General features: G+C 43.2%; 1 protein-coding gene across 1 annotated transcript in view; it reads right to left on the bottom strand.

Moving 5' to 3' along the window:
- Positions 1 to 491: 491 nt before the first annotated feature.
- The window catches only part of PIWIL4 (piwi like RNA-mediated gene silencing 4), a 43,101-nt gene continuing 28,130 nt past the window's right edge, over positions 492 to 15,462 (bottom strand). Inside the window, exons 12-20 of the mRNA XM_057316829.1 lie at positions 14,940 to 15,124; positions 12,453 to 12,525; positions 8,400 to 8,600; positions 7,339 to 7,442; positions 4,897 to 4,967; positions 3,361 to 3,514; positions 1,597 to 1,722; positions 1,338 to 1,485; positions 492 to 608 (exon numbers count right to left, since the gene is read on the bottom strand). Coding sequence (XP_057172812.1) covers positions 492 to 608; positions 1,338 to 1,485; positions 1,597 to 1,722; positions 3,361 to 3,514; positions 4,897 to 4,967; positions 7,339 to 7,442; positions 8,400 to 8,600; positions 12,453 to 12,525; positions 14,940 to 15,124 — 1,179 coding nt within the window. The remainder of the gene's footprint in view (positions 609 to 1,337; positions 1,486 to 1,596; positions 1,723 to 3,360; positions 3,515 to 4,896; positions 4,968 to 7,338; positions 7,443 to 8,399; positions 8,601 to 12,452; positions 12,526 to 14,939; positions 15,125 to 15,462) is intronic.

Below are 15,462 nucleotides of genomic sequence, written 5' to 3'. Positions count from 1 at the left end.
CAATCATGAGGTTTGCATGTAGCTTCGACTGAAATCCAAACAACAGTAAATACACATAGGATGCTCTGAATTTTCTTTATTTTCCAATAACTATTGGAACCACTCTACAAAATGTTCTACAATATTATTTAACAAAACGTCAACAAAATTTAGGGTGGGAATTAGACCCCATTTCCCTAGCATCAGAAACATCTTGCAAACACTTATTTTCTTAGAGGATATTCAGCTCTGTGGAATTACTTACAGATGATGGTACATTTTAATTCCATTTACCAGCACGAGAATTTACCGCGAGCATAAAACTCTTTGAAATGAAACACTGTACATTTCTTTTGAACCATTTCAGATTAAGCTGTGCTGGGTGTTTTTCCAGAAGCTAAAACTAAGCTCCATCTCTTTTCCCCAGTCACGGCCTCGCACTTGAGGCAGGTTTGTACAAAATCCAGCTACTCCTCGGACTGCTCATGCAGGGACGCCCGGGGTTCCCATCGTCACAGGTAGAAGAGGGAGTTGGCTAATTCCAGACTGGGCTCTTTGTGAATGCTCTGCGCCACCAGAAAGGTCAGCTTGTGCGCGTACTGACAGGGGGCTGGGATACTGATTAAGCCCTGAGGAGAAAACATATTGCCAGCCATTAAGAGGTTAACTTGTCGTCAAAATAATTCATGTTCCTGAGTTTTATCCTCTGCTAATTCCATCACAGTGGAATGTGTTTGTGAGTAAACAACAACTAAAGTCAACCAACAAAGGGCAACCAGTCGCGGGAAGCACAGACTCACTGGGCAAGCTGGTGTGGAAGGCCAGTCTGGCTCCACAGAGCTGGGAGCCAGGAGCCCGTCCCACTTAGTGCTAATCTAAGTTTCCTGTGGCTTGAGGCTCCAAGGGGCTCAGACCAAACCTTGGACTTGGACTTTGAGAGCAGCCCTTGGCTTCATGCTCAGAAACACAGAACAGACGTGTCCTTACTTTCCCATCAGACACAGTGTCTGAGTTGGCTTCAACTTCCTCAACTGAAACTTGGAAATAACAAGACCCCAATTTCCTCCCAGGCTTGCATAAGATAATGCATAGAATAAAGTCTGCTGGAAAGGATCAATACTAATGTTTTAAGTAATAATAATAATGTTTACAGTTGTTGCTGCTTCGTTTCTATGACAGGCTGGGTTTCTCCCACTGTGGAATCGGAACTCATTCATTCATTCATTCCCACATGCATGCATTCATTCACTCCTCCTTCGTGAAGTCAGGCACCGTGCTGGGTGTAGGGATACAAAGGTGAGTTGGGTGACGACCCTGGGCGGGAACAGTGAGTGTCAGTGTCCCACAGTGTCACTCACCGGCCAGTTGTAGTACACGTGGCACAGTTTGAAGGTAAGTCTCTGCATGTGGTCGGGCTTCAAGCCGTTGTCGTCATAGATGACATTATAGTGGGTGGGAGTCACTGTTCCCCGGCTGGCCGTCTGACTGATCAAGTAGAAGTCGTACCTGAGCGGAAAACCGGCAGGAAGGTGAGAAGGAAGGCCAACGGAAGGGGGCCTCACGTGAGGAACGCACAGCGAACGTTTCATTGAAAACCGGCTTTCGAGGGGCACTTGCCATTCAGGACGCGTGGCTTCGGAGTCCACCACGGTGCCCAGCGGTGGGTTCTGCACCGACCGGTTCAGCTCCGTGAAGAATCGCAGCAAGCATTTCTTCCTGACCACAATCACGGACAGTTTGGTGCTTGGAACCAGAAAGGCAAAAAGTAAGATGCAGAGAACCAGAACCAAACTTGCAGCTTTCTAGTCTTTTTTTTTTTTTTTTTTTTGGTAATTTCTAGATAAATTCATTCATTAGAAAAACACTGCAAAAATGAAGAAAGTCAAAATTACCCCCAACCTCAACTCACTGCAAAAATGAAGAAAGTCAAAATTACCCCCAACCTCAACTCCCCGAGATACACAGTTTTCACAATTAGAGATTGTTCTTATTTGTGGTAAAAGTGTGGCATGTCCACTCACCTGGCTGGTTTATACCACTTGATGAGGACAGGGGGAAATGGTTAGTAAGGTAGTGAGCTTCAACTAGCACTTCTAAAGGAAGATTTTCCAGAATTTTCCATGGAGACAAGAGTTCCTTTTTCCATTAGCAATAGTCCCCCTATTTCACCTTCACCCTTCCTCTCACTTTTGAATAGCAAAGAAACCCACAAGTTCCTCTTACTCCTCAAATCATCGCTTCTGAATCCTGCAAGACACACACACCTGGGGAGGATAGATGGATGAACCAAATGTTGAATGACCAAGGGTTACAGTCAGGATTTGGTAATGCCAGGGCCAAATCCAAATACTGGCCATCATTCCCAAAGAAACCCCTGAGATGCAGAGATTATGGGGAAATCTCACTTTCACCATTTTATTTAAAAAATATATTACTGTTTTAATACTGAAACTTTTAAAAGTTGATGTCATATTGCAAGAAAACTCCTTAGCACTGTCAGCTGCTAAATGTTCTCCTGCTAGCCCTAAATTGCACGCTTGTGACTCTGAATGATGCAGTCACCGGAGCTCAGTGGGAGGGAGAGATCTGGGCTGTGAGGTCTGGATGCAGCTGCAGGCGATACTGCCCCCCAGCCACGATGCTCTCCCTCCTCGCTGACAGGCCGTGACGGGGTCCAGGCTCAGCTCCTCCGGGGCTCAAGGCGGCAACTTCGGTTGCCAGTGGTGCTGATGGTGTCCCCCACCAGACAAATGCAGTGCTCTGCTCGGAGTAAGATGCTCTCCGAAAATTTTAAGAAGCCAACTTAAGATTGTCATCCTCCCCCATTTGTCAGTTCTAGTATTTTCCTTGCACCTGCCACTTGACATTCCACTGAGGAAAACGTACCGCGCCCCTGAATCTAGAAGGGTAGCAATGGAGCAAGCTATTTAGGGTGGTCTTATCTCAGTCTGCAGCCCAGCCGGCCCCGCCCCCCACCGCCTTCTGCACCTCCCACTGACCTTAGCCGCACCCCAGGGCCTGCACTGGAGGGGCCCTAGCCCTGGCTGTTGTTTTGGGCCTTGAATTTCAAACCACAGCTTGTTTAGTCTCTAGGCATATCAATATGCATGAAGCGTCTCCTCCCACAGGCAGCCCCGCAGGCTTCCTGCGGAATCTCCATGTGGGCTGCTCTGGAGAACACCTGCCTTCCTCCAGGTGCCCCCCCACCCCCAGGGTGCACCCCACCCTATTCACGGAAGAGCATCCCAACTACGCTCCAAGCCGGGGGAAATCTAACCATCCAGGCTGTATTCACACGATGCAGACACCCAGCCTTATTAACGTTAATAGTTATAATCAATGTGCTATCGCGAGTGTGGGGAAAGAACAGCAACAGAATACCTGGTATTTGAACTTGCTTCGGTCACACTGCTCAGCAGCTGTGGAACTTCGTATTCGATCAGTGTTTTCAGCTGGCCATCCCCTACGCCGTCCCGGTAGACGATGATCCGCGCGGGCAGAGCATGGTTCTGCTTGTACCATCTGTTGAGCGCTCCTGCAGAACGTGTGGTTGGTGAGAAGAGAATGGCTTGTCCAATGCCAACACAGAGTAACATCCCCATAGAGATCAATGCGTTAGAGAAGTCTGTTAGGACAGACCACTCACTGTCAAAGAGGATTAATTCCCAACTTGAGTTGTAACTGCAATAATATAAAAGTGGATAACTTTAGGGAACGTTCGGCATCTCTGCTCTTTGAGGAGTCATAACGGTTTCTGTGGCCTAACATATTCTTCACTTAGCATGCCTCTTTAGTAACATGTTAATATTTAAACAATAAATGAAGTCATGCAACAGACATACAAGTTCCCAAAACCAAATTAATACTAATCTAGTTTCTTCAAGCCTTTCAACGCTATCAACAGAGATAGACGGGATCATTTCATGTCATTTTCTTCTTCAACGAGCATCGATATGAAGACATAAGGAAAGGAGGTGGCTGCCCCTCTGAAGGCTCTCTTACCGTGGGCTCACCCAATCAGATTGTAAGTTGCACTGACAGTACGAATTCTGAAAACATTTCCAACTACTCCACCTAGAAACTGCCCCAAGAGCAGAGCCAGACAGTAACTCCTACTCAACAGAAACTTTTCATAACAACTTCAAAAAAGGACCAAGTTTTGAAGTGAGGGCAAAGTAATATAATACTTATTTTCATGTATATATTGGGCAATCGTTTTAGAAGAGTTTGTTGTCCAGGAAATTCAGTTTAGTTCAATAGAAGATGATCATATAGGTAAGGCCATAACCAACACATACCACCAAATTCACTTTTTTAGGAAACAATATTTACAACCTCCCCTGCCCCCAAAGTTTATAGATGGGAAGATGCGCGTCAGGAGAGGAAGTGAATCGTACAAACCACACTGCGAGGGAGTGCCAAAGCCAGATCCCAACCAGGGCTGGGGAGGAGACGGGAGCCCCAGATACTGTTCCCATCACATCCCGTATGAAGAAGGCACCCTTCCTCGCCTGCCTTTTTCCCCATCTTCTCCTGCTAAGTCACACTTCATCTGCCAGCCTTCCTATCACCGCCCCAAAGGCTTCCTTCCCATTTCTAGACCTCACACCACTCCATCACAATCCTTGTATCTCTGGAATAGATGCCTTTGGTCTCTGCACTGCCTGCCAGAGCCACCGGTAGCTACAAACTCCCCTTCCCCTTGGCTGTTTATCACACACAGATGACACATGTAAATTCTACAGCATCTGTTAGCATGGGTCAGGACACAGCGCTGGGAATCTCCAACCGGGTGACAGTTGACTCGGGCAGGCTTAGGGCGTCTGCTTCCACCATCTGCTCTGCTACAGGCACACGGACTCTGGGTCAGAAAGAATGGTGCTCGGAGCCCACCACCCACTGCTATACTTTGAGTACCAGTCATGAAAACTTTTAAGCAATCAGCAACGTCAGTCGTTGTTCTCTGAAGGATACAGCGAGAAAACCACCTAAAGTGAGAAAAACACAAAAGTAAAGTTCAAATTCAAAATGTCTACTATAAACATGCATTAGAATTAAGTGAAGAAACAGAAAACAACCGAAATGTCCATCGATGGGAGAATGGATAAAGATGATGTGACACGTGCCTGCGTGAGTGAGTGCACATGTGCGTGGGCACGCACACAGAGAACACTATTTAGCCATACAAAAGAATAAAATCTGGGCATTTGTGATGACATGGATGGACCCTGAGGATATTATGTTAACTGGAGTAAGTCAATGTGATCTCACTTATAAGTGAAATTAAGAAAAAAAAAAAAAAAAGCTCCTAAATACAGAGAGCAGACTGGTGTGGTTGCCAGAGGCAGGGGGTGGGGGCGGGGGCACTGCGTGAAGGAGAGCAAAGGATACAAACTGCCTGATACAAAATAAGTAAGTCCTGGGGATGTAATGAGCAGCATGGTGAGTATAGTTAATAATACTGTATTGCATATTTGAAGTTGCTAAAAGATTACATCTTGAAAGTCCTCATCACAAGAAAAATGAATTTCATAACTATGTGATGATGTTAACTACTGTGGGGATCATTATGCAATATGTACAAATATTGAATCATTACATTGAACACTGAAACGGATATAATGTTGTGTATCATTATACTGCCATCAAAAAAAAAAACAGACACTATGAGTGAAACTTAATGCTCATGATTTTGTATATGCTGTATGAGCACAATTATATTTTTTTAAGATTTATTTATTTATTTATTTGACAGAGAGAGACAGCCAGCGAGAGAGGGAACACAAGCAGGGGAGTGGGAGAGGAAGAAGCAGGCTCCCAGCGGAGCAGGGAGCCCGATGCGGGACTCGATCCCAGGACCCTGGGATCATGGCCCAAGCTAAAGGCAGATGCTTAACGACTGAGCCACCCAGGTGCCCCATAGCACAATTATATTACAAACCTCCCCTCCCCAAAAGAAATTTATTGGTAAGAGAAACTAAAACATAGTGTTGGCATCAGACTAGCTGGGTTCAAATCCTGGCTGGCATAATGACCAGCCATGTGACTGTGGTATGTGAACCTAAGCCTCGGTTTCCTCGTCTGTACCAAGGAAATGTACAAGGTGGTGAGGTAGTTACTACCTCATAAGGTTGTAAAAACTAAGTTAGATAATATATATAAAGTACTTAGCACAGTACTTGGCACAAAATAAGCAATAACAAATAGAAGCTACTGCATTATTATTACAAAGGAATTCATTAGTTTAGCAGATCTATTTTCAAAATATTCAAACATTTCTCAAGCATAAACTTCAAGTTCTATCAATGAGCCTTTTGCACTTGAAATCTGAACATGATGAACTTATTTCAATTTCAGAAGTCCTCTTGCTAAAGCCATTATTTAAATAAAAGTACTTGGAAAATGAAAGTCATGGCTTAGTGGTAAGTATGCCTCAACATGATTTATAACCAATAATGACACAATGAGGACTGTGGCACAAACTGGAAGTCCTTTATCTGCTTGATGAACGAAGTGACACATGGCATCTCATACAACCTGGAAGGAATCTGGAGTCACACCACTACTCTTCCTGTTTCTCACCATCCCAAATATATCCCTGACCACAAATTTAACGGACTAAATCAAATAGCTTACATCTAGGAATACACGTCACAAACTGTTTCTACAACCTCAAAACACATCGCTTCGTTGCAAATAGTGAAACAATTCTAGGAACAACAATTTATTAAATACTATGAGTCAATATTTCATGCGTTGCCCTGAACCTGCTTATACTTTCAGCAGCTGCATGAACTCCATTAACTGTCCCCAAGTGTTCCTAATGACGAGCATGTCCTGAGCGTGCTGAGGCTGTGTGTGAAGCACTTTATCGTACGTAATTCCCATACGTGTCCTGTGAAACATGCATCACTGTCATCCCCATTTTACAGGTGACTACAAATGAGGCATGGCAAGCTTAAATCGCCAGATGTCAGAACAGGGCAGATACAAAGCCAAGCAATCTGAATCCGAAGTCAGCTGCTTGACGAAATGTATGTACGGTTCCGAGTACAGCACCCAAAACAGTGCAGACGAATAGAAAACAAATACGTAAGAATTCCTGTCATCCCTCATTTTGGGAATATGATAGGTATATGAGGGACAGCTTGTCCTGATGTATGTATAAATACAGTTTCTTCATAAGGCTACATATTATCATAATATTATCAATCACATTTTTATCTATAAGTATAATTTATGACTAAAGTGTTTATATTTTTAAAATGAGTGAAGAATACAAACTGTTTCCTCCTGTATGATTTTTAGTTAAGCCACAAACAATAATTAGAGAATATGTTGGGGTAACTGTAAAATTACCTGGTGATTCCGGGGTTAATACTGGCCACAAATCCAACCACCACCATTCCCTTGCTGAATTCATCTTTACAGACATCAATACCGACCACCATCAGGGACTTTAACTGTAAAAGTAAATTTTTCGTGATTTATTGGAATGGGGCATCATTTCCCCAAACGACGATTTAATATGAAGTTGTAAAAAAAACTCTCCCTAGTTATTAAATTATTTAAGTGAAGCTACATGCCAGCGAGACCAAGGGCCAGACGAAGCAGGCTATTACAACAGAAACCAAAGAGACTTAAAGATGGAGGAATGGCCTGGGACACACTTTGCTTCAGAGCCTCACTCTAAGGGCTACCATCCTTTGTGGAGATGGACAAGTGCCATCGGTGGCTTGAGAGGTTGTGGGCAAGTGGTCAGTCATTTATCCGGGCCTCGGCTGCAGGGATCTGAAGAGGAAGTCCATTCCCCATTCTTCAGATGCCTAGGGGACCCTCATTGCTCACTGGCTTTGCATCCCCTGGAGGCGGCTGGGGCTCCCCACATACATCCTGCTTATGGAAATGTAAAGGAATGGACAAGATTCCCTCACTTCCCATCCCCTCCCCTCCTTCCACAGTGGCCAATAGTTCAGGAAAGAGAAGAGGACTTTCTCAGTTCCCACCACAGCTCAAGATCAGAGCTCCGCCAGCTGCCCGAGCCCTGCGGAGGCCCCTCCAGGGTGCAGAGCTCCTCTGAGGGCCAGCAGCTGCTGAAAGCTGATGAAAGAGAGCGCGGAGCACAGATTTCCTGTAGCAGCCAGAAGGCTTCAGATCGAGTCCCTCCAAGTCTCTGCCAACCCAGAGCCTCAGTCATGCAGGATTCTAACAGCTCACCAGAAGCTCCCGGATGACAGGAGCCACCCCTCACCTCCTGGATGGTGTCCTGAGTCATGCTGGAACCCAGAGCCAACAGACAGACAACAGACCCAACAAACAAAACACTTCTGGGATCACGTGAAAATATCTACCACTTTGATTTCATTTTTAAATTAATAAAAGGAGTGACTGATTGCTAAAAGGGAAGGATCCCTGCTCACAGGGATCTCGACGGCCCACAGTTCGCCTCCGAGTTTACAGGCCATCTGCATGGCGATCTTGGTGGCAGTGCTCATCATTATTCCCTGCCTGGTCAAGGTCCGGGCGAGCACGCACTGGCTCGGCACCGGCCAGACGGAGCTCAGGTATTTTTTAATGCAATCGTAGTAGCTCTTCTGATTGGAAGGCAGGATACACATTACCTAAGAGACAAAATAAGAAAAGGAAGAAAAAAGTCAATTTATTTATGCTTAGAAGCAGCTTTACAGAAACCGAGCAGCTTTACGCCTGGGTGGCTCGTCGGTGAAGCGTCCGACTCTTGATTTCGGCTCGGGTAGTGATCTCAGGGTTGTGGGATGGAGCCCGGAGTCAGGCTCCGCGCTGGGTGTGGAGCCTGCTTAAGATTCTCTCTCTCCCTCTTCCTCTGCCCTTCCCATCAACCTTTTCACATGGGCAAGCTCTCTTTCTCTCTCTCAAAAAAAAAAAAAAAATTGAACACATGGATTCTCCAAATAATCTCTTGCCACTGAGTTCTGAAGAAGCAAATATTAACATGCCTGAAGTTGTCTTAAATGGCCCTTAACTGCTGACAATCAGTCAATATCATTTGAGACGCCCTTTTATCAGCCTCCCGCTCTGCAGTCCCATCCCAAAGCTACCCATCCCTCTCAGCTTTCCCTGCCTCGCATCTCTTCTGATTTGCTTCTGTTAGGCTCCCCAGATTCCCTCCTAACATAGCCCCTCTCCAGCCCCCTCCCTGCCCCTTGTTGGCCATTTGCTGTGGCTCTCCAGCTCTTGGCCCCACTGTCTCCTCCCCCAGCCTCACCCACACGGCCAGGTGGAGGACTAGCTTACACGGTGGCCTTTTCCCCACTAGGTACTAGACAACCAAAATAAAAGAAACAAACAACAATTTTTTGTTTGTTTACTGTGACTTGAGAGTAGGGATATGGGGGGGCATAAGGAGATAGAAGTTTCAGGTGGGTATTTTTAAATTCTGCCATTTCTGTCACTGCCCCTGTCTCTTATCTGGTGTTTCTCTCTAAAGGGCCTCTCCTGGCCTACCTGGATCTCCTTTCCATCTTGTACACCTTATCTTCAAAACCACCACATTATAGAAAAGATAGGCATTGTCATGATTCGCAGAGGACAAAGTGATTTTTCACCTATAGATCTGTTCAAAATATCATATCAAGGGCTAAAATTATGTACACTTACTTATATAAAATAGGGAAATATATTTGTCAGCAAAATCCTCTTAGGAGTCTTCCTTCCTTCCATCCTATGAATTTGGGGCCAAGAAAGGTAGGTGACAGAACAAGGCAGTGGTCCAATGGGACCGGGGCCAAAAGAAGACAAGTGAGATTGGCTGTGTATGAGGGGATGGAAGTGTAGGCGATATGTGAATACCAGGAGCCATGTTTCCCCATCAGAGAAGGGAGGCACAGATATGGATGTGGGGACCACTTCCCTGTGCTGCAGGACTCGAACTGGAGGTGTGACCACGTGTTGAACATACACATAGACACAAATGGTAAAAACATAGATGTAAGTGTGTATGTATAGACAGTTGACCCTTGAACAACACAGGTTTAAACTGTGCTAGTCCATTTGTATGCAGATTTTTTATATAGTCCAGTACTGTAAGCGTACCTTCTCTTCCTTATGATTTTAATAGCATTTTCTTTTCTCTAGCTTACTTTATTATAAGAATACAGTATATGTTATATATACAAAACAAAATATGTATTAATTGTGTTACAAGGCTTCCAATCAACAGTAGGCTATAGGAATTAAATTTGGTGGGAGTTAAAAGTCATGCAGAGATTTTTGGCTGTGCAGGGGACTGTACCCCTAACCCCCACATTGTTCAAGGGTCAACTGTGTATGAGTACATATATGTAGACACATGCTACACATATTCCTAGCTTTGCCCATTGAGAAAGCTGGGGAGAAGTGACACCCCAGTAACAAATGAGCACACCCAGTTGCCCAGATTTTGATTTCTAAATACTGGTCTCTATCCAAAGGCATTACAGCTCGTTGGAGAAATATCTAATTCCAGAACTGGGCAGGAAAACTTCAAGATTAACTTGGAATACCTTACTGTGCCAGACAGTAAGGAAGTGTCCCAAAAAAGATGGGGACATGTCAAAGAGACACAGAAGCCCACCTGAATGGGTCTCCCACTAACAAAATCAGGAACAAGTGGGGCATCAAAATAAATAACAGTAGTAATAGACTATAATCTGGTAAATAAAATAGGAAACCATGAATCCATAGTGTATAAATAAATGAACAAAGAAATGGGGAGAAGAGGAAGCTTTCCCTTATAATATAACGCTACCTACTAAATGTAGAAGGAAATACAATGTTACATACTAAATGTACGAAATTAGAAGGCCACCACTTGGCAATCGCCATAGTAATAATGGGTTCAGATAAGAATTATCAATGGATTCTAAAACTAGCAGGTAAAAGTTTGATGAGAAACAGGATATTTACATAGTCTCAAAGTATCTCTCTGCAAAAAAACAAAAACATGTGATTAATTACAAAGAGAAGAGTAAACTCTTCTGTGCAACACAGAAACTTGACAGATACCACCTTAATTAATGGGGTACCTCCTGGTAGGACATATTAAGAAAACAGAATCATTGCTGTGATACTCCTACCAAAAGTGCATAACCTGAATTGAATTATAAGGAAACATCAGACAAACCCAAGCAGAGGGACATTCCATAAAATAACCGATCTATATTCTTCAAAATTGGAAGGTCATCAAATACCATGGAACTGTTCCAGATTGAAGGAGGATCTAAAGAGACAGGATAACTGAGTGCAATGCATTGGATCCTTTTACTAGAGAGGACATTTTTGAGGACAAATGGAGAAATATGAATGGAGTCTGCGGATTAGCTGGTCTTACTGTTTCCTGATTTTGATGGTTGTCCTATGGTTCTGCCGAAGAGTGACTCTGTTTGTAGAGAATATGCACTAAAGTATTAAAGGGCAATGGGGTGTCATATCTGTAACCTACTCTCAAATGGTTCAGGAAAAAAGATGATGATGGATAGATAGATAGATAGATAGATAGATGAAAAAAGGAAACGATAAAGCAAATATGATAAAATGTCAACAATTGGAGAATCTGGGTGATAGGTATATGGGAGTTCTTTGCACTATTCTTGCGATCTTTCTGCTAAGTTTCATTTTATTTTCAAGGAAAAAAAAAGTGCTCTTAGGGTTAGAATTCCCTTTGTTCAATGTATCATCCTTAAGGGCCTTTTTTTGTGTCTGACTAAAAGAGAGACACGGCTAAGCTGCTTTGCAGGAGATGCAGAGAGGCATGCTGGGAGTCCGGACACATGCGCTAGGGAGGTAAGACACTGCGGCCCAGTGAGGGGCTGGGCCTGGGAGAAGAGGAAGCATTTCCAAGAAATAGGAATGGCTGAGAGATTTTTAAGAACAAGGATGTCAGTTTTAACTTGCCTACAATGTTGGGGTGTGCTGTAATCACGCCTTGACCCCAAACCCTCCTCAGAGTCAGCTACACCTGTGCACATGCACGATGCTTTGGGAAATGAGGCAGCTGTGGGGGCGGATGCGGTGCAGGGGGAACGGCACTCATGAAAGAGGGCGAGAATCCAGGGGAAGCAGCCACAGGTGACATGGAAAAACCCAAACCCTCCAAGAACCCACTGAAACACTGGGAGCCCCAGCATTTATGGGATACAATGGGAGTCACTTTATCTTAAATTTTAAATAAAAGGTGACCCCCTCCCAGCAAGTTAAAAATATGTAGACATCCAAGAGGTTGAGATGGGAGTAAAAACAAGAATTTAAAAATTTATATAAGAAATATGAAAAGGAAATAAAATGTTGATTAAAATACCAGGATTAATACTTTTCTGGGTTCTTGGGGAAATGCTCAGCCATTTGCAAACATATCATGGAAGAATATGCTCACATTCCTTCTTCCAAGGAAAGAAGATTGTTAGATAGAAAGAAAAAACAAAAATTATACATCAAAACGAAAATTATCCTATACTCACCAACTGAACGTGAGGATCCACATGTTTCTGCAGAACGCTGAGGAACGCAGCTGGATCTTCTTGTACTTTAATGCTACATAAAAAGATTAATTTTGAGGCTATATAATTCCCTTTTTAGTAACACATAATCCTATAGAGTTAAAAATAATACAGATTTTTATAACCCCACTACAAGATACACCAAAACACTTAATAATCATTTTTATTAGCTTAAAAACAGTTTGGTGGTAAATGCAATTTTCTCTACTGTATATAATCCCTACAATTAATAATTCTGTTGTTCAAAATGAGGTTGAAAGTGAGATTTTGAAATCACAAGTCTCAATAACCAAGCATCTGAAACTGGCTTGAGTTAAACTGGGATTAAGATTTCTCTACTACTGAATCTCCATAAGAAATTTAAAAGTCTCAGAAATCATCAGATGAATGAGACCAGGCTATTCAGCTAATCTGAACGGTTCAGACTAAAAGTTTTTTTTCCCTATGACGGCTTGTTTGGAGCCTGGAATATTTAGTCTGTATCAGTTTGCAAGTACTTATCTGATCTGTGCTTCCATTATGTTAGGGGCCAGATGCTATAGAAATAATTCCCACACTTCATAGATATGGTTTCTTTATGTAGAATCAGCTTCTGAGAGGCGTATAGGATGGGACTGTCCTAATGCCCAGTGGCCTTTTAAAACTTGCCCAGCAGGTGGCAGGACCACTGTTCCCTGCTCACTGATTCTGAGCTCCAGGAATGTCCTGCAGCTCTGGTAAAACAGCTGAATGGTTCTGACTTTTCCAAATCAATGTCTTGCATACAGACTCAGCAGCCATCTTGCTGTCCATTCTTTCCAAACTCATCAGGCAAATGTTTCAGATATAAATCCAACAGGTAAGGGGCACCTGCGTGGCTCAGTCAAACACCGGCTCTTGATTTCAGCTCAGGTCATGATCTCAGGGTCATGAGATCGAGCCCCTCACTGGGCTCTGCGCTGAGCAAAGACCCTGCTTAAGAGTCTCCCTCTCCCTCTCTCCACCTCTCTCTCCCCACTCTCTCACCCCCCCTTAAATAAATAAATAAATAAATAAATGTAGGTAAATGGATACTTCATGGGAAAGATAAAGGATGGAATGAAATATGGGCTTTCAAATAAAACAAGCTAAGAACAGAACGCAGCACCGGCTTGTGCGTGGAATTCACGAAAGAAGGAGCCTGTGCTGTCATCCCAGGGTCTGTGACTGGGCTTCTTTCATTCATCTTTCCCTGCTTTTTTAGCTCCTGGGTTAAGAGAAATGAGAGCAGTATGGTGACTAACATAATATAATAAAAAATCATTATAAAAAAAAAAAAGAGAGAGAGAAATGAGAGCAGGTGAAACTGAAACCAGGCGATTTGTTAACAGATGTGATAAGAGGAGCATTCTAAACTGCGGTGTCAAATGAGACTTTGGGGACATCTCTGGTTTTCAACAATGTACTGCTGATGTAATTAATTAGTAACCACGTGTTTAAAGAATAACTTCCCACCTTGCCAATTAGGACATTTGCCCCTCCACTATAACAGCAACAAAAAGAAGTATGCATCCCTCCGTATTAAATCTATCAAGCTCAATAAAATAAGGCATGACCAATTTTACTGCTTTTCTAAAGCAAACGATACCCAATTTTGAGTGACTATGTAGGGACCCCTTACTAAACTGAAAGCAATTTACTTGTCTTTCTCATCCCCAGCAAATGGCAGAGTGTCTAGTATATAGTAGACACTCAATAAATGTTCAAAGACTAAGTGTCCTTGGTTTCATCAGAAAACTAAATATAATCTTATACTACAGTAACAGAATCAGAAAAGTTTATTTAAGATCTATTTTTACATTAAATTTTTTTAAAAGCTTCTTTATTTAAAAGAGAGAGTTAGTGAGGTGGAGGGGCAGAGAGAGAGGGAGAGGGAGAGACAAACTCAAGCAGGCTCCATGCCCAGTGCAGAGCCCAATGCGGGGCTTGATCTCACGACCCTGAGATCATGACCTGAACTGAAACCAAGAGTCCGACACTTAACCAACTGTACCACCCAGGCACCAGGCACCCCTCTTTTTTATATTAAATTTTAAAGCATAAAATCTATCAAATAAGTCAGGAAATGCAATGTCTATATTTTTCAATATCCCTGTTTCCTGTTAAGTTTTATAAAGAGCTGCTATGAAAGAATTAAGGAAAAAAAGTTAATGGATTTATTAAGGATTTATGGCCCAAATAGTACTGAAAAGATCTTGAGGGTAATGACAGTATTGCCTAAAGAACTGTGAAAACAGTTTTACAAAGACCAGTATAAAACTTCAGTCACTGCAAAAATCTATCTACTTATAACTGTTTTCTTGGTGCTTTATATTAGGAAACTTTACTGAGACAAAGCTTTTGCAGCTACATCCGCCATCGTTTCCAATCTTCTAACCAAACCAAATTAATAGATGAAAACAGCTGGGATGATTTTCTGTGTATTCTCACATTTTGGGGTAGTCCACATTAAATCCCATGGCACTTCCAACTCTTCTCAAGCAGTGCAGAAAGTCCTCAGTCACGTTTTCATCTCTGTGGCTACATACAATCAACCATTTAGTCAAAGACCGTGCACTTAAAATCTTGCAATTCCGCATGTCCTTGGACCACTCGGCAGCAGACACAGGCTGACACTGGGAAAAAGAATGGTCATGGAGGGGTTGAACACATGTATTCAGAGAGCAGTTAAACAAAGATTGTGCCAAGATGGTCCACATTTATCATAAGAGAACTACTTAGTACAGTTCGCTATTCACAGACTTAAAACACTGATCCAGAACCGCACATCGGGACAGAATACATGGGCTTCCTGGAAGGGGAGGCATCCGAGCCTCACCGCGGGTCAGCCACTCCCTGGCTGTAGATGGTTGGGCGTTCCCTTTACCTCGTGGGCCACTGCTGTGTGCAAAGATCTCTAGGTTCCCTTCCAGCTCTAAAATCGATGACCTTTAATACGAAAGCCTCAGGCAAG

The sequence above is a fragment of the Ursus arctos genome, unplaced genomic scaffold (genome assembly GCF_023065955.2).
Source record: "Ursus arctos isolate Adak ecotype North America unplaced genomic scaffold, UrsArc2.0 scaffold_22, whole genome shotgun sequence".
NCBI classification, from domain to species: domain Eukaryota; kingdom Metazoa; phylum Chordata; class Mammalia; order Carnivora; family Ursidae; genus Ursus; species Ursus arctos.
This window is presented reverse-complemented; position numbering and strand designations above follow the sequence as displayed.